The 24,652-nt window shown below is 38.6% G+C and overlaps 1 protein-coding gene across 11 annotated transcripts in view; it reads left to right on the forward strand.

The window, feature by feature from the left end:
- prr5l (proline rich 5 like) overlaps positions 1 to 24,652 on the forward strand; it is an 89,909-nt gene that overhangs the window by 15,090 nt on the left and 50,167 nt on the right. For 3 of the 11 annotated variants that reach the window (XM_008105834.3, XM_016992561.2, XM_008105818.3), the window contains 3 exons: positions 12,576 to 12,859; positions 14,645 to 14,725; positions 19,051 to 19,099. In XM_008105834.3, coding sequence (XP_008104041.1) covers positions 12,690 to 12,859; positions 14,645 to 14,725; positions 19,051 to 19,099 — 300 coding nt within the window. In that variant the 5' untranslated portion in view covers positions 12,576 to 12,689. Of the gene's footprint in view, positions 1 to 2,250; positions 2,656 to 12,575; positions 12,860 to 14,644; positions 14,726 to 19,050; positions 19,100 to 24,652 lie in introns of those variants that run through there. The other 8 variants (XM_062967891.1, XM_062967893.1, XM_062967895.1 and 5 more) reach the window with 8 other exon arrangements.

Here is a 24,652-nt window from a genome sequence, read left to right on the forward strand (position 1 = left end):
ATAGTCCAATGAATGAGAACATAAGAGGGAAGCAGTTTAGATTTTACTACAAACCACTAATGCAAATTAATCCATGTTCACTTGTTTTGCTGAATTTGTCTTATATCAACAAGGGCATTACAAAACAAAATACATTATTTCTCAGGGCAAATACTGGGTCTTCATGGGTAGTTGGTACCACTTGTTCACTGAATACTTGAGAATACTTTGGCTAATACTTTTTTGGTAAAATATTTCACATATATTTTAAGCTGTTTTTCTGATTTAAAAGCATATGTAACTTTACTAAGCCTCATACATTTCATTGGGTTTTAAGCCACTGTCTATTGGCCTGTGAGTCAGACAGTGTTGGTAGAATGGATTTCTCTGAGCTTTTCTTATATTCTTTGGAGTACTAGGAAACTGCTCTGGAACAGATGACAGTGAAAGAGGCATTTAGTGCAAGTCAGAAAGAGGCATTTCAGTGAGCAAGTGGAAGTCTGCTATGACTTTGCGATACTGCCCAATGAAATAAAATGTGACAATGGTGCTTAACATTAACTTACAGCAGGGGTCCCCAAACTAAGGCCCGGGGGCCGGATGCGGCCCTCCAAGGTCATTTACCTGGCCCCCGCCCTCATTTATAATATAATATTTTTATATCAGTTTTAATAATATATTGTATATACATATGATATTGATAATAATATTATCATTTTATACAATACTAATAATAATACCATATAATAATATTAATTATATGTTATATATTACATATAATATTACAGTATAGTGGTATAGTTCAATATAGTAATATATAATGCTAATATTGTGCTATGCTAATAATATAATATATTGTATGTACATACAGCTGCTCTGAGTTCCCTTCGGGGTGAGAAGGGTGGGATATAAATGTAGTAAATAAATGTAGTAAATGAATAAATAAATAATTTTGGACTTAGGCTCGCCCAAAGTCTGAAATGACTTGAAGACACACAATAACAACAACAACAACAATCCTAATTATCCTGACTATCTCATTGGCCAGAAGCAGGCCCACACTTTCCATTGAAATCCTAATAAGTTTATGCTGATTAAAATTATTTTCATTTTTAAATATTGTATTGGTCTTTTATTGTTAATGTTGTTATTTTGCACTACAGATAAGACATGTGCAGTGTGCATAGGAATTTGTTCGTTGTTTTTTTTTTCAAATGATAATTTGGCCCCTCAACAGTCTGAAGGATTGGGGACCGGCCCTCTGCTTAAAAAGTTTGAGGACCCCTGACTTACAGCATCTTAAGAACTACAAAAAAGTAAACAAATCGGCAACAAGATAATCTACCTTAGCCACATAAAATAAAGCTAAATCTCTATTCATCTTTCCCTTGCTTCCTTGTCTAAATGGCCATAAAAACTGAGAGGCAGAGACAGTTAAGACTCTGAGGGCATCTTCTTGAGCCTTGGCTATGCTGGGTAGGGCTGATAGGGATTCTAGTCGTACAGCAGAATGGCTACCTGTATAGTTCCTCCAAACTTGGTACATGGTCAAAATATTTCCAGTCCTACAATTACTGCTTCCTCAATTTCTCCATAGACTGCAGAAACATTTAACAGCAAAACGAAGAGCAGAAATTAAGCAGAAGTCTATTTCTGTATGAAGATGTTGTGGTGAGGAGAAAAATACCTCTTGCTGAATTTTTGCCTGGTACACAGCAGGACAGTTGAATTTTGAGTAATGACATTCTGATCTATTCCTCCCCCACCCACATATTCTAATATGATCCCCTTTCACTTTTGCATTGTTTACTTCATTTGTTGCATTCAGTATTAGTCATACATAGGATAGACCACATGTGGCCTTTGGGCCCCACTTTCGTGGCTCCTGAAGCCCTTCCTGCTTTTTTTTTTTTAAAGTGTGGTTTTGGGCAATTTTGCTTCCAACCACATAGAAAGTCTCCGGCAGACATGAAAACATGTAAATATTTCCCCTGTCTCCACCAAATACAGGGGGGCCTTGGTATCTGCTTGGATCAAGTTCCAGGATACTATATGTATACCAAAAATCCTTAAATGTTCAAGTCCCCTTATATATCATGGTATAGTAAAATTGTGAACAATTTGAACAACTGCTAGAGAGAGATTGTGGATTTGTGAAACAGCAGGAGGCTACAGCAGGGAATGCTGCCCACACATTATTGTAGTACTCTTCACATCCTAAAATCAAGGCTTGTTTTTGGGATTCCTGTTGCCATTCTGAAAGAACTGCAGATGAAAATGGAAACATTTGGTCTTGTCTGGTGTATGTGTGTGGCCTGAGGTGGTAAATAGTCCCCTGGTTCTACACCATTTCTCATAGAGTAGATCCATTCAAATCTGTGGGCCTTAAATAAGTTTGGATCCAAACCTCTGCATTTGGTCTGGGTCTACATAGTGTGGGATACTTACCTGACCTGGCTACTCCAGCAGTCTTCTTGTTCTGAACCCCAGCCAAGCTTGATCTCCTCCTCCTCTTGGCTGCCAATTGGCAGCTGGCCTGTTGTGGTCATTGAAAGGGAGGAACAGTGGGAAGGGATGTCCCAGCTTCTGCCTTTTCCACTTGTAGCTCTGTTTTAGCTGCAGTTTTAGTTCTGATTCTCTGGTGGCAGATGTTTGCTCTTCAGTTATGCCCTAAAGGTAGGGAAGCAATTTTTGCATGTTTTAATGAAGGGTATTTGGACTGAAATGTGTTTATGGGAGAACCGTGCTTTTCAAAACAGTTTAACATGTCTTCTGAATGTTAATATTCCTATATTCTATAATAGGTAGCTTTATGAAAAATGCTAACTTGGTGAGAATTTTTTCCTTACATTCAGCTTGTTTCCCCCTCTATAATTTCATTTTCTCTTCTATCCTCCTTTAAAAAGAACTTGGACAATTGTACTTTAAATGTAGAAATGACTATTTTTATATAACTAGATTTCAAGGCTGTAGCCATCTATCTCAAATTAAGCCGCTATGGACTTAATTCTGAATAGATATATTGTAGAATTACATTGGATATTAATTGAGAGGGCATATGATACCATTAAAATTTAAAAGAAGAAAAGGATGGCTTTTGAAGGACAGGGAACATGTTTTAATAATTGAAAACTAGAGGAAAAGATAGCTTTTGGTAAAAACCACATTTTTTGAAACCTGTTAACTATGTTAGGTCACATTCTCAGTGCAGTTTGCAGGAAGTAATGAACAGAATTAGCCTTGAACTTGCTTAGAAGGGTACTTTCTGTCTTGTAGCCTATTCTGTCAACAAACCAAGTTCCATTGTGATAACACCCTTTAGAACAGATTTTTAAAAGTGAAATGTAAAATATAAACTAGAATAGAATACTTTTTTGTTATTGTGCTAGTGCACAATGAAGTTACATGCCTTCCCCCGCACACACCACAAAACAACACACCTATCCCTCCATACCACCACACAGCTCCCAATGCCACATCAGTGCAAAACCACAGAGTTGAATATAGCCACAGCTCTAGGATAAAAGCTATCTTTCAGTCTGTCCTTGTCACCCTGTACCTTCTGCCAGATGGCAATAATTATAGGGGGAAAAAAGAACATACCGGTTGAGATGGATCCCCAAAAATGCTCTGAGCTTTCTTAAGCCAATGTTCTTCCAAAGAGGTGAGAGGACAACCAATGATTTGGTGTGCAGAAGTGGTGACCCTTTGGAGTGCACACAAATCCAGGAAAATTTTAATGGGATATATTACTAGGAAATACGTGTGTGTGTGTGTGTGAATCACCAGATACAGTAGAGTCTCACTTATCCAACATTCGCTTATCCAACGTTCTGGATTATCCAACGTAATCTGCCTTTTAATAGTCAATGTTTTTGTAGTCAATCTTTTCAATACATTGTGATGTTTTGGTGCTAAATTCGTAAATACAGTAATTACTATATAACATTGCTGTGTATTGAACTGCTTTTTCTGACAAGTTTGTTGTAAAACATGATGTTTTGGTGCTTAATTTGTAAAATCATAATGTAATTTGATGTTTAATAGGCTTTTTCTTAATCCCTCCTTATTATCCAACATATTCGCTTATCCAACGTTCTGCCAGCTCGTTTATGTTGGATAAGTGAGACTCTACTGTAGTTATCTAAGCAGCTTCAACAATTGTAAAAATAACTGGAAAATATATTCCTCTCTATGTTCAGGTGTGTACTGCTTATATCCACTGTCTTGAGATTTTGGTATCTTCATGTTGTTCAAAATACCCGTATTTACTCAAGTCTAATGCACCATTGAATCTAATGCACACCTCGTTTTTCAAAACCCTGAAACCCAAAAAAAGTATTTGCTGCCAAATGTACTAAAAGTGCATTCACTGTGTGTAATCTGGCCAAAAAAAAGGTGTGCATTTCAGTGGCTGCATGCTTGGAATTCCTTCTTTTAGAACACCAAAGCTTTCAGCAATGGAAAATAAAACCTTGGGGTGCATCTATGCTGTTGAATGAATGAACTTTAGTTGCCCTGGCTCAGTGCTATCGAGTCATAGGGGCTATAGTTTTACAAGGTTTTGAGCCTTCTCTGCCAAAGAATGCCGATGCCTCACCAAACTACAAATTCCGGGACTTCATATCATTGAACCATGGCAATTAAATTAGAGATGACATCCCTTAAATACGAACTCCAGGTACTTCCCCTTTTGCTTTGGTCCAACAGTAGGATAACCACATTATGCGAATCTAATGCGCACCCTAATTTTGGGAAGGTAATTTAGCCAAAAAAGGCAAGCATTCGATTCAAATAAATACAGTATCTCTTCTAGTATGGTAGTAGGAGCCTTTTCAGGTGGGCTTTAGTATAGCTATATCCTCCACCAATTAGACTGTTGACCTATAATGTCAGACTCAGTTGAAAGCCTTTTGAGGGCCCTGAATGGCTTAAGAGTAGGTTATCTTAATGATAGCTTAAGCATACCTGTGTCTGCTCTGAACAGCTTTAGAGATCCTGCTTTTTTGTCCATCACTAACAAAAACATTGTCCAATTTGTAGGTACTGGCATGAAGACTCTGCAACTGTGGCCTTTGTCAGAACAGCCACTTTGAGTCCCCTTTGGGGGAGATAAAGCGGGATACTCACTGGCTTTTAAAATTTTGTCTTAATTGTCCTTATGCTTGAGATAACCTGGGGCCAGGATATAAATTAAAGAAATACATAAAAAATTCCACAGTATTTGGAGAGAAGGATTATGGAGAGCAAAAAGTTGTGGAAGGCTTTTCTTGAGATTTGAATGGTGCTTTTTAAAAAGTTCTTCCAATGATTTTTTTCTTTTTTTCAATGATGTAATTTGCAGCATGAAGCAGCCCTAACATTAATGCATTTTAAACAAGCTTTGTTTAGTTGGAAAAGCATAGAATCATAGAATCATAGAGTTGGAAGAGACTTCATGGGCCATCCAGTCCAACCCCCTGCCGAGAAACAGGAAGATGACATTCAAATGGCATCTTTGTAACCGATCTTAGAAACTGATGAGCACTTTTGTGGTAGATTGCTCTGTGGTTGAAGATATGAGATAAAGTTCTGTGCCTTCAGGTTGTTTCTGACATGGCAACCCAAAGGTGAATCAGGGTGTGTGTGTGTGTGTGTTGCTTTTGGCTTTCTGTGAGGCTGAGAGTGTGGTACTTCCCCTGGTGGTTTCTCTAGTTGATTGAGGATTTGAATACCAATCCCCAGAACTGTAGTCCAAAGTTCAAAACACTACACCAAGCTCTATGACCTAGGTGTTGAGAGGCATACTGCCTCTGAACATGAATACTCTATTTTGAAATAGCATTTCTTTCTTGTTTGTTAATTTCTCAGGCCCGTTTTACTGGTCAGTCTTTTGCCATAGGAGTAACAGATGGATTGTGGGGGCAAGGAGCTATGCCAGCACATGAATTCTTGCGTTCTTAAAAATGTATAGTACATTATAGTCTGCCACTAGAGGTCTCTACACCGAATCTTTCTGATGCATCATTTCCACTCCACAAATAAAACAGGGCAAAGAGGAATGAGTTCTGTAGTGTTCAGATTTGTAAACAAGTCATTGTAGGATGGAGTGGGCTGTGGGCAGAAGATAAGTCAAGATGTACCAGAAGGGCTCTGGATGATTTGTTGTAGTAAATCAACAATGATTTCTGATGCCCTAATTGTTGATCAACAGCAGCAACAAAATGATTCTCTTCCTTATATGAAATCGAAACAAAATAGGGTAACGCATTTCAGGACCTGCAGTTTTTAAATTAGAAACTCAAAGCTAGCTCTCCTGCACTAGACACTACTTAAGTAGACTATAGGGTGCTAGTAAAGTCAAAAACAAAGGTGTTGGTTTCAACATATCCTATAGGATTGTTTTTGAGAAGGGAAGGGTTGCAAAAGCACTGAATGGCAAGCCCTATGTTTGTTCTAAAACAATGGAGGAATGGAAAGGATAGGGGGTTGATAAATCAGTTATTAGACAATAGCATGAATAAACTTGCAATTCAACGGACTGACCAAAGCAAAGTAAAAAAGGAGAAGGGGAATGGAAGCTGGAAACTCTAATGCAAATTCATGGTTTCAGTTTGATTGTTAAAGAAGCTATCCAAAGTGCTGATCCTGACTGGGGATAGAATTCAGCATCTTGAATAGCTCATTTGAAGTTTGGACTAAACGTGGAGTGGATTCATTACTGCACTGACATCCAAGCTCCAGTCCGTACTTCAGCCTTGTGGATAATATTTTGTACTTCAACAAAAGCACCGTAGCTGCTCTGGAGAGCCTTCAAGCTAAAACAGGGCAAGAGGGAAATGAGAGGGCAGAGAAGAATGTACCTCTCCATAGTTACATAACTATGCTTTGTCCCACTGGAATGATCAGACCATATAGGTAAATTACAATTCCAGTTGCAGCTTATATATATTAAACAATGATTTGGTAATGGTAGGAAGCCTCATTCCCAAAGATCCCACAAAGCTGGATTTGAAATAGCTGCTAGATCTATCAAGGGTAGTGTCTTTTACTGGTAGGCTTAATACGCATGAAATGAGTTATTGACCAGTATGGCTTGCTGTATGCTACAGATCAAGCACTGGAAATAAAAAATGTGGTAAATTGTTAACAAGAAGAGGAAGTTAAATTTACATCAAGATTAGATTTGTTGTTGAGGTGGTACTGGAGTATAACTTTTCTTATTTGCCTACTTCTGCATTCCTGGAAAATTTCTAGTCTCTGTGGGAAAAACTGCTTTGTGAAATGTGATTTGGTACTATATTCTGTAGTAATTCGTTTGCAAGTAATTCGTTACAAAGAACTAAGAATAACTGATCCCCTTTTTACAGTAGCCAAGCATAACTAGGTTACATTACAATTTTGTTATAATAAGACAAGAGATATCTCTCTTTTTGCAGTGTAATGTTGATTGCTTGAATTATTTTATAGTTACTCAGTGTCTGCACCCTTATTACTCAAGTGTGTTTTGTATCACAAGCTAGCAACTTGTGACATTACAATTTTTTTAAAAAAATCTATCACCTCACATATGGTGAAGTGATCCAATCACAGAGATGTCTTGGCAAGATTTTTCAGAGAGGGTTTATCTTTGCCTTCATTTGAGGTTGAGACAACGTGATCTGCCCAAAGTCACCCAGTGAGTTTTCATAGCTGAGTGGGAGTTGAGTCTTTTTCATTCTTATTTGCACTGAACTTGGTAACACTTTCTGTGAAGAAAACAGTAGGGCTTGACAATTCAATATTGGCAGAAAGGATGTCAAAAGGTAATTTTTCTTTTAAGTTTGAACAGATTATGTCAAATATTGTATTGCCAAATCATTGTTGGTTTTAAGTACAGTCTAAGGCAATATTTCTATCATTAGTGTGCATGCCATCTGGAGCTAATGATAAGTTTTGGCAATATATGGAGAGATTTAACAGCTATCCATCAGAAAAATAGCTATGAAGAGTCCTCTCCCCCTCCCTCCCCCTTTTCTTTGAGAGAGAGAGAGAGGAGTTGGCTACTTACTCTTGGTCTTTCTTTAAAGCCACGCTACTTAGAATTATTGGATTCTTTTAACAAAAAGGAAGAACTTTGTCCTACCTAGTTCCCCATGATGGTACAGTATCATCAAGATCCCTTTGCAGTTAGATGATCATTGCTGGGAATTTGGAGATCTTTTTTTAAAAAGCTCCTGTGTTTTTCCACTGTGGTGCATGAAGGTTTTGATTGTGGTGCTGAGTTAGGATTGCTACCTTCTTTTGGACCATGTCTTTATTTTTAAATACTGTACTGCATGTTAGGCAAGTATATCACCCCTCTTTGTGGGAAAAAATAGCTATATGGTTGGCCTTTCATATTCATAGATTCTACATCCATGTATTAAAAAATTTGTGCGTTGAAAACGCTAAAAGAAAATCCAACCTTTATAATGGCATTGGGACTTGTGTATCCAATGGATTTTGATATTCATGGAACCCAATTTCAAGGGCCCACTATATTTATTGTGTTAAACCAGCCCTTATTGTTACAAATTTTATTTGTTTTTGTATTTTTGTTTGATAAAACTACAAACCACACATTTCCTCACATTTTTGGTGTCCTCACATAAGTTTTCATAAATATTTTATTTTTAAAGCATTTGAATGTTGGAGGGTGTATCACTGATAGCAATTGAAAAATGTTTTTTCTCACAGAAAGAATAATAGACCAGGAAAAATCTGGTCTATGCAGTTTTCCCCTAATTTTTGGAGATGCCAAATTGTTGTAAAGGGGTTATTGACAAAGAAAATAACTTTTTTATGCAGAATTTTTTTTGTGGTCAAAAATTGGTTTCCTGTACAAAAGCCAACTTTTTACACAAGAAACATGTGCAGCAAATATTACTCTTGTTTTTGGACAAAACCCCATCACATTTTTTTTTTATTTACAAACTTTTGCAACAGTCAGATATGGGGAAGATACTCTGGAGGGATATTTATTTTTCCTTCTAGCAGGGACAAACTGCCATCATTGCAAATTATTGATATGCAAATATGAAGTAGTTGAGAATTTAGAGGCCTTAGAAAATACCTTACATCAGTGGTTCTCAACCTGTGGGTCTCCAGATTTTGGTAAACTGGCTGGGAATTTTGGGAGTTGTAGGCCAAAACACCTGGAGACCCACAGGTTGCGAACCACTGCCTTATATGATTTCTGTGAATATGGATTGTTACTTCTTAGCTCAGAGAGCAATGTGATGTCGTGGTATGGGTACTGAACTATGAATCTGGATGTGAGGGCTCAGTCATGGAAACGTACTAGGTAACACTGGGGAAGTCATTCTCTCTCAGCCTCAGAGGAAAGGAAAAGTGAATCCCCTCTGAACAAATCTTGCCAAGAAAACCATGCAATAAGGATGCCATAAATTGCAAACAGCATGAAGGCATACAACAACAACAACAACAACAAGTTTTTGTTTGAAAACAGAATTGTAAAATACAATCTTTCACAGTCATATTTGTGTGTGTGAATGTGTTGTGTTCGCATGGCTTTCTCAAAGAGGGGACTGTATAATCCATCTTGTCCCTGTGAGCTGTGCAGATAGCTGAACTGAATGGACTTGTGACTGATTGGTATGAAGAATGTTTTGTTATTGTTGTCCTAAATCACAATTCCTCTGATGTCAAGTTGGGCAAATATCGATTTAACCTGAATGAATGAACTGATGGGGTTTGTTTAGTAAGCTAGTCAGCTGCATTTTTTTATTCACTTAAGGGCAAAGCAGCTTTTATGTGGCTCATTGTGCTTGTACAGCCAATGTGCCAGTGGGAAGAAATTTATGGGACTGGAGCAACTCCTGTGACTAATAGACTTCTGGCTCCAGTGCTTTGCTGTTCTCATTAGTACTATAGCAATTCAGCTGACGGATTTGAAAATTAGTGGTAGAAATTACTTTTGACTAAATGTGTATGTATCTTTTTAAGAGAGCTGATTCTTACGGCTGCCAGCAGCTAAATGAACATTACTTTCCGTTATTATGCTGTAAATTCGTAGTAGCCAAAAGTGCCAGCATATCAGGAAAACTACAGAAACTCCTAATACTATATTAATGACTCTCAGTCACAAACATAACATCTCAGTTTAAATAGCACAGTACAGAATACGGTACTGTTTCATTAGCCTCTGCCCAGATAATGGAACAGTACCCAGAATACTGTATGTGGAATGGGTTTGACCAGAAAATGACTAAGAATACAGGACTTTATAGAAAAAAAACACTTTGAGAGGAAATCTTGGGAACTTAAATTGAAAGGAATGCTGTAGTGTAAGGAAATAAGGAATACAGTAATCCCACCACATTTGCAGTTTGAATTTTTGTGAATTTGAGTACAGTAGAGTCTCACTTATCCAACATAAACGGGATGGCAGAACATTGGATAAGTGAAAATGTTGGAGAATAAGGAGGGATTAAGGAAAAGCATATTAAACATCAAATTACATTATGATTTTACAAATTAAGCACCAAAAACATAATGTTTTTACAACAAATTGACAGAAAAAGCAGTTCAATACACAGTAATGTTATGTAGTAATTACTGTATTTATGAATTTAGCACCAAACATTGCAATATATTGAAAACATTGACTAAAAAAACATTGGCTACTAACAAATGGACTACATTGTCGGAAATTAAACCCATAATAAGTTCAATCCTTGCTGCCTAGAGAAACAGATGTGGATTGGAGTGGGAGGCAAACTGCATTGGATAATCCAGAACGTTGGATAAGCAAATGTTGGATAAGCGAGACTCTACTGTATTCACAATTTGATTTAAAATGTTCTCTATAGGAGTCTCTAGGTACTCCTGTGTGATTTTATGGCCAACTTCATCCAGTCATGCTGGAGGAGCTAAAGATTTCGAGAGAGAACACCTTTCCCAGAATCTCTAGCTCCTCCAATTTGATTCTGTGGTCGGATAACATAGAATTGTGTCAGAAGACCTAGAAATCCCTGGAGAGGTGTTCTTAGGTTTAAAATAAGCAATTGCTTTATTCATGGTTTTTCACTTTCACGGGAATCCTCTGCCCCTAATCTCAGTGAATGTGAATTGTTGCAAATGTAAGGGAAAATATTTTGACACCAGGTCTGTTCTGTATGCTTCAGAAGGACTCTGATATTCTCTGCAATTACTTAAATTGGGGTAGGCAACTGAGACGCTCCAGTTCTTGCTAGATGACAGCTTCTATCTTTGCTTACTATTCTCTTTACTGGTTGGGCCATTCTAAGCTGCAATCCAACAGCCTCTGAGGATTGATATCTCCTAGTTTGACTGATATCAGAGTTACACATGAATGAAACTTTCTCTGGTTTGTCAGCTCTGCCATTGACTGCTTTGTGGCTTACTGTGGTCTGCAAAATGGGATGGGATGCAGCTTTTCATTCCCCCATGTTGCAATTTGGGGAAAACCGAAGCTGAAAGAATGGTTTCCAAGAATATCTTTAGGTTGCTCCTCAACAAAAACTGAACCAAGGACTTCAGCTTCTGACCAAAATCACATCATTTCTCCACAGGAAAGTGCAAAAAAAGCTTGCTGCTTGTCCTTTTGGCTGATTTTAAAGGAAATGTGAGCAAATATGAAATGCCCATTGTCTTGCCATGAGTGAAAGCTAAGTCTGAAAAAACAAGGCCAGATTGAATGACACAATGAATCTCCTTTGGCATAGTGACAGTACTAATTCCTAGTGGGAGAGGCATGAACTGTCTTAACTTTGGAAAGGAAATTTCCACTGGCAAGAACAGCCAGGGCATTGGCACTGCAAGCCTAAGTCTTGTATATTGATGTTAAATGATTCCGGGCTTTACAAACATGCAGGTTGTAAAATCATTCCAATTAAATGCAAAATAAACAGTCCCCACACATATTCACCCTAGAGGAAGTAATTAAATGTAGGCAACTTATAATAATGTCAGGGAATTGCTCCTGTTTGGATATAGAAACCTTTAACTAAAGAAAAGGCTAAATTCATCCCAGATAAAACACTTCAAGAAAAATGTTTGTACCATCATCCAGTATAAATTTGTAGCATTTCATTTCCTTCCTTTTAATTTATTTCATGTGCTTTTTTTTTGCAAACATCGGTGGAATTATATTTCTCTATTTCAGTCAACTTTCTGTGTTTCATCTTTCTCTGTTGTATTAAAGTTTATACTTGAAGCATGCCAAGTCACTGTGAGTCTAGTTTTGTGGGGACAAAGTTATAAATCTAATAAATAAAACCAAAGGCTGTTTTTTTTAATAAAAAGAAGATGTTAGTATGATGCATAGTGAATATTTCAGGCAGAAGTGAGCACAGCACCACTGATAGTAACCATCGGTTTGTTAGATTCCACTGCTTGCAGAAGAATTCAGCAGTTCTGAGACTCTAGGTCTCTGTCATGTCACCAATAGAGGTGGTGGTATATAACTCATACAATATGAGAACAGCATATACATATATAGACTGCAGATACCCACCATCTATGTGTATAACACTGAGTTATATGTCTTACAAAAGAAATGCTTTTGTTCAATACTTTTTCTTTTAATATATTTCTTTCCCCTCTTGCAACAGGGTGAATTCTGATTAAGAAGGCACCAAAGGAACCACCTACTACCTATATCCTTGAAAGTGGTCTGTTGGCCTTCTTCCACAAGAATATTTCTCTGTTTCTTTCCACCTGAACTAATGACCAGGGATTCCACCACAGCCCCCGTTCTTCTTTTCCATTTTCAGAAGATGGGCTCATTCCGGAGGCCTCGACCACGTTTCATGAGCTCCCCGGTGCTGAGTGATTTACCACGGTTCCTGGCAGCTCGGCAGTCTCTGCAGTTCAGTTCTAACTCTGCATGGAATAGGTGAGAAGAACCATATGAACCCTGGAACTGCCTTATACTCATCCCTTTCACATGTCGGGATCTTCCACATGCAGCATGAGTGTTTGTAGCCTCAGGAAATCTCTTTTCACCCACCATGCACATGCTTCATTATATACCTTCAGACTGCTTGCATGTAAAAAACAATATACATGTTGGAGGTATTCAGTTGCAGCCATGAGGCTGGAATAGAGATCTTTTAAAATGTTGTAATCCTGGCCTCAGTTTGTGAAAGAAGGCTCAAACATGTGAAATGACAAGCGAATTAATTGGCCTATCTAATCCAGTATTGTCTTCTCCAAGTGATAGTTCTCTGCAAGATCTTGGGAAGAGATTTTCCTGATCTTCTTACTTGAAACAGCCATGGATTGAATCTTAATTGTTATACATTCAAAGCATGTACTTTACCATTCAGTTGCGGCTCCTTCCTAGATTTATAGAAAAGTTGGGGCTATAAAGGTGGCTTTGGATTTTCATTAACTTCCTCCCTAGTGAAGTAAGGATACAGATTGTATAAATGGTATGAATTGTCTTCCTGTGAGAAGTCTCTTATGGGATGCTGTCAGGCAGGTTCTTGCCCCACATTGTTCTGAAGATATCCTCCTCTAAGGATCCTTTGCTGAGAGATATGACTGTACATTTTAAAATTGTACTATTGTATTATATGCTTTTTCTGAAATTATCCTTTTTATTATTATTCATATGTCAGAAACCATATTGATCTGGCTGGTTGTCTTGTAGTTGTTTTTTAAAAGTTCATCAATTGATCCTCTACAATTTATATCTATCCATAATTCACAGTTCTGGTTTGCAAGACAAGGGTGAACCATTGTTTTCTAATTCAAATATAACAGGCTAGGGCTGTGCTATCAACTGGAAGGCAAGAAAGGAATTGGTTCATTGGTTGGAGAAGGGGGTTCTAAGGCTTACTCATATGGTGCCAAATAGTAGTTCAGTTTTGATGTGAATTTGCTTTTCCTATGTATCTCCTGTTACTTAATCAGGGTTTGTAAGCACATTCTTCATCAGATGATTCCTATTATCAAGACTGACTGCTTTGTTAGGCTTCTTCTAGTTTCTTCTCTCTTTCAGACATGTAAGGTTCATTACTATAGCCAATGACACCAGCTATCTTGACAGATCAATAGGTTTGTCATCTTCAGTGGTTTATTCTGCTCCAAATTTTTGAGGATATTTCTCTAGTTTTCTTCTTGCAGTGGTAACGATGAGGACTTCATTTTCTCATTAGAACTGAGCATGCAACCAGAAGATCAGAACATTTTCAATTTGTGGGCCATACAGCATGCTTTTTTCCTTCTAATATTATTTTTGTAGTATATAATTAAATTTTAGGTGCTTTGTCTTCATGTTTGTAGGGATAACTTTGGTTGTGTGATGGCAAAAATTTCCTTTGTGAATCTTCTACTGCAGAGGTCATGTAAAAGCAAGGAATAATATCTGCAGAATGGCAGTAGGTTGCCTTGGGTCTTAAAAAGTCTGGTTGTGTGTGGTTCACTGTGTATTAGTCCCTTGGCGTGTGCATACATTGTATTTGGTGCTCTGTTACTTATTCACAGCCATAAGCAAACAAGTGTGGTGATTCCAGGTAGGAAGAAAAAAAGCAGAAGCCATTTCAAGACAATTAATCTCCTTCACTCCTTACTGAAATATTTACATGGCTCTTGACTGCAGTTTCATTGCTTGGTGTAAATCACACCAATGTTTGTTATTTATGGCTGCCCTTACTGTCTTGCTTCTATTTGGCAGTGTTCAAACAGCAGTGATCAATGTGTTCAAAGGGGGAGGTCTACAGAACAATGAACTCTACACTCTCAATGAAAATGTCAGGTATGTTGTTCTGACTCTGGTGGATGGGAATATATGCCTGATACAGAACAGGTGGTGCCATTTGAGAACTCGACCAATATGGCCTGTTACTTAGATTCATGACGTGACTCATTTTATGTATACTTTCAAGGTGGCTGGTATGGTAACTGTTGTAAGAAGGTAAGTCACATTAATTGTCTCATTTCAAATTATTCTGTGTAAGGTCATGGAGACTTTTTTTATACTCCTACCTTTGCTACCGGGCTATTTGTGGTTGTAGCACTTTTAGGTCAAGAATTGGCCACTTTTTCTGATAGTGAAAGTATTTCTTCTGTGGAAAAATTCTTCACTTTTCTGCTACAACATTTGGGACAAAGGCCAAAATTCAATAGGTCTCAAGTACAGCAGACCACTCTAAGCAATAAAATGTATGTAAATGCTGATTTAAATCATCTATAAATTTAGTAATGGCTTTTTCTTGCACAAGGAATAGAGAGATATATTTTATCATTATCTTTGTCTGAAATAAAGCAATTTACTTCCATGATCAGACTGGATTTGGTCCCTTTAGGGTATCATTCAAGAAACGGATGCTGAGGTTCTACTCTAGTTGACACTCGCAATTAGATTAAGGCAAATCCTGTAAAACAGTATAAAATAGCTATATATGAGTATTTCAAAGGTCTGTTTGTATGTACAGGGCTTGTTGCACCCGAACATGGCCTGCTGCATCTCTACCACAGTTTTCTCAGCATGGTATAGGTTGAAAGGTAAAAGGTTTATTACAGCAATAGCAATTTATACCATGCTCTGACAGAGTAGAAAAGGTAAAGGTTTCTCCCTGACTAGTCTAGTCATGTCCAACTCTGGGGTTTGGTGCTCATCTCCATTTCTAAGCTGAAGAGCAGGCATTGTCCATAGACACCTCCAAGGTCATGTGGCTGGCATGACTGCATGGGGCACTGTTACCTTCCCGCTAGAGCGATACCTATTGATATACTCACATTTGCATGTTTTCGAACTGCTAGGTTGGAATAAGCTGGGGCTAACAGCAGGAGCTCACCCTGCTCCCTGGATTCAAACCACCAACCTTTCAATCAGCAAATTTAGCAGCGCAGTGGTTTAACCCACTGCGCCATCGGGGGCTCTGACAAAGACAGAACTGCTATTCTACAAAAGCATTTGGCTTTTGTAGGCACTGCTGGATGAGATAAAATCCTGTCTAATTCAGCCTTCAGTTCCCATAGTGGCTACTCAGTTGCTTTTGGGAAGGCCAGAAGCAGGACATGAGCAAGACTGAATCCTTCTACTCATAGTTCCAAACAATGCTCTTCAGAGGCATACTATCTCTGATTTTGGAGGTAAAAATGACTTCATTTTCCTCTTTCCTTATCTTTTGCATGCTCTCAGAGCAGAGATTTCAGATGAGGGAGAAGTTATTGTTCTGCGTCTATTCCTAAAGGCCTGAGAGGCTTTGTGAATACTTTATGAGCTAAGAATTTAAACTGACATTATAGAGAGGAAATAAGCTTCAACCTGATGTCATTTTTGATGTTGCCTTCTATTCTTCCATTGTACTCTTTTGAGAGAGTGTGCTCATATTGCTGCTCTAACAGTCAGCTTTTGGAGCAGGATGCCTGTTCTTGATATCCAGTGGAGATGGAATTCATTTTTGTTGTTTCATTGGAATGAGAGGGCAAATGAGATAGAACAGAGTCATAGTTGAGTGTGGAGCATGACTTTCAGCTCCTTGGGAGAGTCCTTGTCACGGATGAAAGTTGGGATAGCAGCCATGGGAAGACATGCTACTGAGTCACATGCTGCGTTTATTTAAACAAGACAATGTCAGATGTATTTTCTAATTTAGACATTATGCGTACCATATCAGATTAATTTTCTAGCATGTCCATTAGTTTGTTCTAGAAATGGAAGTTTTTGTTAGTTTGATTATGAAAGTAGTCATCCCTGCTTTCAATAATCCCCAGCCTTTCTAAAAGATTACCTTCTTTATGTTCACTTCTCATTCAGCTCTGTAAACTTGGCTATAATATTTTTGGTGCAGGAAGGCCAAGATTTTTTTTATATAAATAATTTTTATTGAGATTTTGCGGTGTTACATTTATACAAAAAAAGTTTAGATCTATGTTTATTTATTTACCGTATTTATATTCCACCCTTCTCACACTGAAGGGGATTCAGGGTGGATTACAATGTACGTATATATGGCAAACATTCAATGCCATTAGACATACAGATAGAGACAGAGACAAAGACACAGAGACAATTTAACATTTTCCTGTTTCCAGCTTAATGAAGGTATGCTTGATTCTGGCCACAGGGGGAGCTGCTGCTTCACCATCCACTGTGACACCGAGTCCTTGATGGAATACTTCCTCATTCTTCTGCATGCTGTTGGACTATTTTTATGGTGTCATAAATTAGTTAAATTAGCCTCCCGCATAAGCGGTACCTAAATTTCCTATTTGATAGAGCAACTATCTTTCAGGTTGCTTAGGTCAACAACGAGCTAGGCTATTTTTTTATTGGTCGGGCACTCAATCTGACCTAGGCTGGTTCGAACTCATGACCTCTCAGTCACTAGTGATTTATTGCAGCTGACTACTAACCAGCTGCGCCATTTGCTTTCTGTATTAGCAAGATGTACTTACCCACAGGTGTATTGTGGTGTGTGTGTATAAATAAGATGAAATATACAAAATAATACAGATTAGTAATCAGTTGATATGTACCAGGCTATAACAAGGACGGGAGAGCATTTGGTCTTTCAGAGGTTTTAGATATATAGAAGCCCTAGTTAGCATGGTCAGTACTAAGAAATTGTGAGAACTGCCATGCAACATATGAAGAGCCAAATGTTCCCCATTTGTGGGCTGAGATAATTGTTTTGTGTTTATTTACAAAGGGCATAGTTCATATTACAGCAAAACCAACAAGGAGTCTTTTGGCACCTTTTAAAAGCTGACAAATTTTAATTGGCACTTCCAGGACTGAAGCTCATTTAATACAGCATCTGATAAAGAAAATAATAGTCCATCAAAACTTCTTCCACAATTAAATTTTATTTTGAAATGCTGACTGATAAGTTTGTCAAGATAATGGTTAACACTGCAGGAGAGAATATGAGAGTTTATTAGGACGGCATTGACAAAGTATCCATTATGATAATTGTCGTTCTTTCGTTCACATGTCTGTATAGATCCCCATTAGAACATTAATTGGCCATGAATATAGGATGGTAAAAATAGCAAACGGCCAAGAAAAAAAGTAATGACAAATGGCTTGGGAACTCATAACCTACTAAGTGCTGAAGTATGGCAGTTTAGTACCCAAACAAGCCCCTAGTATTTCTTTTGTATTGAGCCAGAATCAATGGTATAAACCTCTCTGCTTCAAGGAGAAAAACAACTTGGAAAGTGGAGCTGATCGAATTGTAAAAGTATGTTTTTCCTCCCCTAAAAATGTTCTTGCTCCCTTGGGAGGGAACTTGAATATCGAGAAGACCTACTACTAATTTTTCCTGCCTCGTGGCTAGTCTCACACAGGGGAGTGCTTCTAATACCGGCCATTATGTGCCACAAGGAGCTGCAGTTCAGAGATGTGTATAGTCAGTGGCTTCATGTGATTCGTGGAAGCCAGCTATGACATTTTCATAAAGTAATCTTTATTTGGTTCAAAAGGTCAATTATTTAATTCTTATGTTTCAAGGAAACATAAGATTATAGTGTTTACGACACTATAATTTTATTTCACTTTAATTGCCATTCTATTTATTTATTTTATTTATTTTCAGCATTTATATTCCGCCCTTCTCACCCCGAAGGGGACTCAGGGCGGATCACATTACACACATCAGGCAAACATTCAATGCCCTTTTAACATAGGACAAAGACAAACAACAAACATAGCTCCGAGCGGGCCTCGAACTTATGACCTCCTGGTCAGTGATTCATTGCTCTCCCGTCTGCGCCACAGCCTCTTACCTTGGGATTTGTAGTTTTGTGAGGAACAAGAATTCCCTAAGTGTAACTTTTAAATATCTCCCCTTAAACTGCAAATCTCGTTATTCCATAGACAGCGACAGTTAGATATAGTAGTATAATATTGTAGCATAAAGTGGCCCTGAAAAATTCTATAGATGATAAAGGCAGAGAGAAGAACTAACCTGTGTTTTTGGTGGTGGCCCATGAGAAAATAGGCAAGAAATGAAGGAAATTACTTCAAAGTTGTCTGTAATCCTGACTTGTGCTTTGCAGAGTTCAAAAATGAATTCACTGTGGAAATTTTGCCTATAAATATTTGTATAATATGTGAAATGTTTTTTCCAGGCGGCTATTGAAGAGTGAACTGGGACCTTTCATCACAGACTATTTCCAGGTAACATTGGTTTCTTAAGCGGATAGTTAAAGCAATTCCAAAGTTATATTCTTGCTACATTTTGATTTGTGCTTTTGAAGCAGGTTGAATACCCTTTGACAAGCTGTTGCATATATTATAATCTTGTCTATTTGTTTATACATGTGTGTCCCATGTTTCCTTCAGTGAGCTCAAGGATTCATACATTTCTCCTGTTTCTTCCTGAAGCAGCATCAACCTTACCCTGTGAAGCAGAGACGGACTGGCCGAGGCCATTTAGAGTTCTGTAGATCAATGGGAACTTGAATCTGCACCTCCAAAGCCCAGTGCAGCATTCTTACACTATATTCTATTGGCTATGTTCTGTGTTAGACAGTAGATTTTGAAAAACTTTGCATAGTTTTGTGGATGACATTAATTATGTAGTAATAAGTTTCAGATTAAGACTGAACAGTTGTATTCCAGGTTGTTAGGAGATTTAGGTCAGCAGAGTTATAATAAGTATTTCTTGTTGCCGAATGTGGAAAATACCTGGGGACAGTTGCTGGTCATACCTCCAATGGTATGACCAGCAAGCCAGAAAAGTCCTTTGCAAAAAAGAAAATACTTTGAGATGTTTCTTGTGCAATATTATTCTTGTTTCTCAGTGATTCAATGTGTTGCTCTAAGAAAAGAGAGCAGCACAATTGTTTTCCATTGTCATATGACCTTGAGTGGATGGACAAAAATCCAGGCAGTGCTGGTGAACCATATTAATTTATCAGCTTTCACCTCCACTAGGAGTAAGTCATTTGTTAAGCTGTTGAGTCTTAGTTGTCAAAATACACAGTGATGGGTCAGAATAATGTATATTGTTGCATGGATTAATACATTGTTGCACTTTTCACCACTGAAGTTACAGCGAGATTTGCAGTTAAACCGAGAGGAAACAGTTGTGTATAGGGATGGTAGCAGATTACGTTGCTTTGATTTTGTGAATGCAGTGCTGGACGTAATGGCATAACAGTGTACAGATCCTTTGATGGCCTACCATGGAATCACAAGACCAAACCAAGAAAGATGGGGCCATTTTATTGTCCTAAAACTATTTACATCTAACATGCCTGAAAGAAGCAACACTAGGAAGCAACCTGATGCAAGTTCAGCTGGGGCCAGGTGTTAGCCCTTGACTGGCTTTTCAACACCTGAATATGGGGGTAGTCCTGATGGCCAACGACAGAGCTGTCCCCAGGTGCAGTCAGCACTTTAAGTTGGGGGGCAGCTCCTCGATCAGCCATCTGATCAAAGACAGCCAAGGGGACTCTCACCCAAGCCACAGGACTTTAATGTAACTAACTCCCAGATACTCCTCAAGGGCAGATTCTTTCCCTACCTCTAAGATCTCAAGATCTTAGAGATGTGTTCCAAAACTCTATCCTAAACAACACAAAAGAGTACTGAGGTGGTCACCATAATTCTTATATTCTCTCCTCTCCCCAATACCTGACAGATATTTATTGACATCACCCATAGCCAGTAACCCAACACCCTCAGATACAAAATTCCTACCCAGCCCTGTGGTGATCAGCAATGCTCACACTGCACTTAGGATAGGAGTGTGGGCCATGATACACCAATCAGAAAGAGGCATGTAGAGCAGCTGGCAAGCTTTATATGACGTGCATCTTTGCCTTTTGTACAGTGTCATGGCGCCTTGTGCAAAGGCGTTTGGTCTTCTTCCACTGGAGGCCATAAAATATGACCCCTCACCCACTCTCTGTGTTTCTCATAGAAATGCCAACTCTCTCATCTGTCACTCACCTTGCTCCTAAAACCTTTAAGCCATCCACTGGGTTTAAAATTGAGGCCCTAAGCTGGCTAGACAAGAGAATTTGTTTTATCTTAGGGCCCTTTTGCACTGCACCATTACAGTGCTATGACCCCACATTAAGTGCTCTAGGTCCAGCCCATGGAATCTTGGGATTTGCAGTTTAGAAAGGTATTTAGACTTCCAGCTTTAGTGCCCCATCAAAATACAAACTCCAGGATTCCTTTGGACAGAACCATGGTAGTAATATATTTGTATAGTACGGAAAGGCCCTTGGGATCATTTTTATTCTTTAAAATTCTTAACTCAGACAGAGTGTAAAAATGAACCACAATAAATACTGAATAACAGAAGGTTTAAATAACAAACATTTAAATTGATGTTATATCCATTTCAATGTAACACCTTATTTTAAGTTAATACAACAATTTCCTGAACTTTTTCATCCAGATACTTCACTATCAACCACTCCATCCAATCATTTTGACTAATTAGAATGCACCGACTTTTATTTCATCCTAATTATTTCTCACTGAACCTGTCTATCCATGATTTGATTAGTATCTTAACCCGATCTTGAACCTATCATTGCTGAATACTGTCCCCTCCCTCTGTCTTAACATTACCTATCTTTATACACTTTTTGTTTTTACAGCATTCTGAGGACCTACTGACTGACTTTCACTCATGTGTAGCAGCATTCTTTTCCTAATTGTCTTCACAAATGGGCTTCCATAATATTCTATATTACTTTGACGAACATTTTCTTTGACTGTTTTGAGCATTGGACTATGAGTAGAGACCAGGGTTCTAATCACGCACATAGCCATGAAACTTCTGGGTGATCTTAGGCAAGTCCCACTCTCTCTGCCTCAGAGGAAGGCAACGGCAAACCTCATTTGAACAAATCATGCCAAGAAAATTCTGTGATAAGGTTACAATGAAACAGTAATTACTAGAAAGCACACAGCAACAACAACAACTGGGTTACCAGTGGTTAATCTTCTATCTTTTTGTTAAGATCTATATGGTGGTGAGTTGCTTGCTGCAATGGAAATACAAATGTGTGACTTCCTCTGTAGAATGCTCATTAGATTAAACCACATATTCCAAATGTGTGCTAGTATATACTTTGTTTGCGGCTTTGAAATAGTCAGTGGAAATCTCATTTCAGAAGTCTCTCTGGGAATTTGGCACTGCTTTTTGAAACTTGCCTATCGTATATATTTGAATATAAGCCGAGTTTTTTAGCCCTTTTTTGGGCTGAAAAATCCTCCCTTGGCTTATATTTGGGTCAAGCTGGGCAGCGGAGCCTGCAGGTTAGGCTCCCAAAGCTGGCTGACCATGGAGGAGGACGATAAGCAGCAGAGGCTGCGCAGGGCCCCTCAGCCGAGTCTCCTATGCTGCGAGAACTGCTGTTCCTGCCAATCCTCCACCTCCTCCAGCTGGCAATGGCGGCAGCAACCTGTTCTCCTCTTCGTCCCCCTTCAGCTGGCCATCCAGGAGGAATAAGAAGAGAAATGGAGGCAGCAGCCCCTTCTCCTCCTCCTCCTCCTCCTCCTCCTCCTCCTCCTCCTCCTCCTCCTCTCTCTTCAGCTGGCCATCCAGGAAGAGATGCCCCCTTCCATGATCAAGCAGCCGCCTCTGCACTTCTATTCCTCTCCCTGCATTCCAGCTATTCCTTCTGGGGACAGGGGGAGGAGGGAGGAGAGCAGCTAGGCGGCTCTCCCAAGCAGCCCCTTCCAAAGAGCCAAAGGAAGGACCCCCACCCACAATTTCCCTCCCCAAGCTTTCCCCTTCCTCCCTTCCCACCTCAGCATCCCTTTCTCACCCCAATCTTCCCTTTTTCTAGTTTCCCCTTCCTATCCCAATCTTTACTATCCCGATTCTCCAGCCCCTCTCTCTCCACTTTCCATCCCAGACTTTCACAGGTTCCAGCCTCTGTTTTCCATTTCTTGCCCCTTTTTCCATCCCAGCCTTTCCCAGTCTCCAGCCCCCCTTTCCTACCTCCATCTTTTCCCCTTCTCCAGCTGCCCCCTTCCCACTCCAAACTGTCCAAATTCCCAAGGTTATCAAAAACTGTTTATATTTTGCTACTAAAATAGCAGGCGGTGATTAGTTCCTATAGATATCTTATTGAAAGCCATTTTTAGTACAAGCTTGAACTGGCAATGCTCAGAAGAGGTAACCACACCATGTCAAAATTGATCAATGAAAGCTTTAATTATTTAAGGAGAACCAGTTTTCATTGATAAAGTTATAGATTAATAACATTAACTTCTAACTATTGGTTTTGTGTATTACAATGCTGTCGGAATGGCAGAAGAATCAAAGAAATTATATTTAATTTGAATGGGCATTACTAATACTTGTTTATTTATACACAACATACTGCATCATCTTTCAACATCTTAAGAGCCATTATTGGTTCAGAAACCAATATGCTAACTAAGCTATGTTTGTTTTGTTTCACTACTTACCCTGATGGGAAGAGCCAAGCAGAAGCAGCAAATGTGATGTATATACCAGTATGAAATTTATTTACAGTAAATTTATCACTCCATTCAAACACAACCACCACTTAAATAAATTATTACAAACTCCCTTTTGTAAATGTAGGATAAAAGACATTGATCCAATTGTAATTTATAGGTCTCCTGTGTGTGTGCATACACATAATTATTGAAGATTTCCAAATATACTAAAAGATTTAATCACAAAAAAGAAAGAGAAACACAGTTAAAGACAAAATAAAGAAACATTACAGTGACTTCCTTGACATTTTAACATGAAATCTAAGTTTTTCCATTAACAAAAAGGAGTTATTTTCTTCTTCCATTAATTTAAATCTAGTAATGATCCTGATTCATAGATTGGAGTTTCAACCCACTCAGCTCTTGAAATTGATATAGTTTAGTTATTTTCTATTTTAACATGTGTGGAGTTTTTTTTTTTTAACCTTGGAGCAAATAGTACTTAGTCCAGCTCATTAGCCAAAATGGTATTAAGCACCAGATAACTAAAATAATACAATTCATTTCAGCAATAATGGAAAACCATGTCATGAAATATCAGTGAGTGAGCATTTTAGACACCCATTTATATGTATCTGGGAAACCCATAAATGCATATGCGTTATACATACTTCACAAATACACACTGTTAATGGCATACCATTGCATCAGTTACCATATGTTTATTTTCTGATTTACCACAAATGCCAATTTGCAGATTGCAACTGTGGTGAAATAAGGGCGAATGACATTTTCTTAGTGCTAGTACTGTTTCCATTTCCCAGTCCACATCAAAGCTCACAGTCTGCCTAAGCTCTGGCATTGGATAGAAAAACCAGCCAAACTAAAGCCAAACAAGTGAATCACACCATCACAATAGTCAGCAAACCTGTGTCTTCAAGGGGAGTGTTACCCATCCAGCATAGGCTGGATTCCTATTTCCTGATCTGCCGTCTGACTGTCCAGAAGTACCTCTGTCTTGTCTGGATTAAGTTTCAATTTGTTTGCCCTCATCCAGTCCATTACTGGTTTAGGGTCAGGATAGCTTCCTTGGCTTTAGGTGGAAAGGAGTAGTACAGTTGGGCATCTGCATATAGGTGGCACCGCACTCCAAAACTCAGATGACTTCTCCCAGTGGTTTCATGTATATGTTAAACAGCAAGGAGGACAAAATGGAACCTTGAGGAACCCCACAGGTCAACAGCCAGGCGTTCAAACAGGAGTCCCCCAGCACCACCTTCTAGATATTGCCCT

Source organism: Anolis carolinensis, chromosome 1, assembly GCF_035594765.1.
Source record: "Anolis carolinensis isolate JA03-04 chromosome 1, rAnoCar3.1.pri, whole genome shotgun sequence".
NCBI lineage: Eukaryota > Metazoa > Chordata > Lepidosauria > Squamata > Dactyloidae > Anolis > Anolis carolinensis.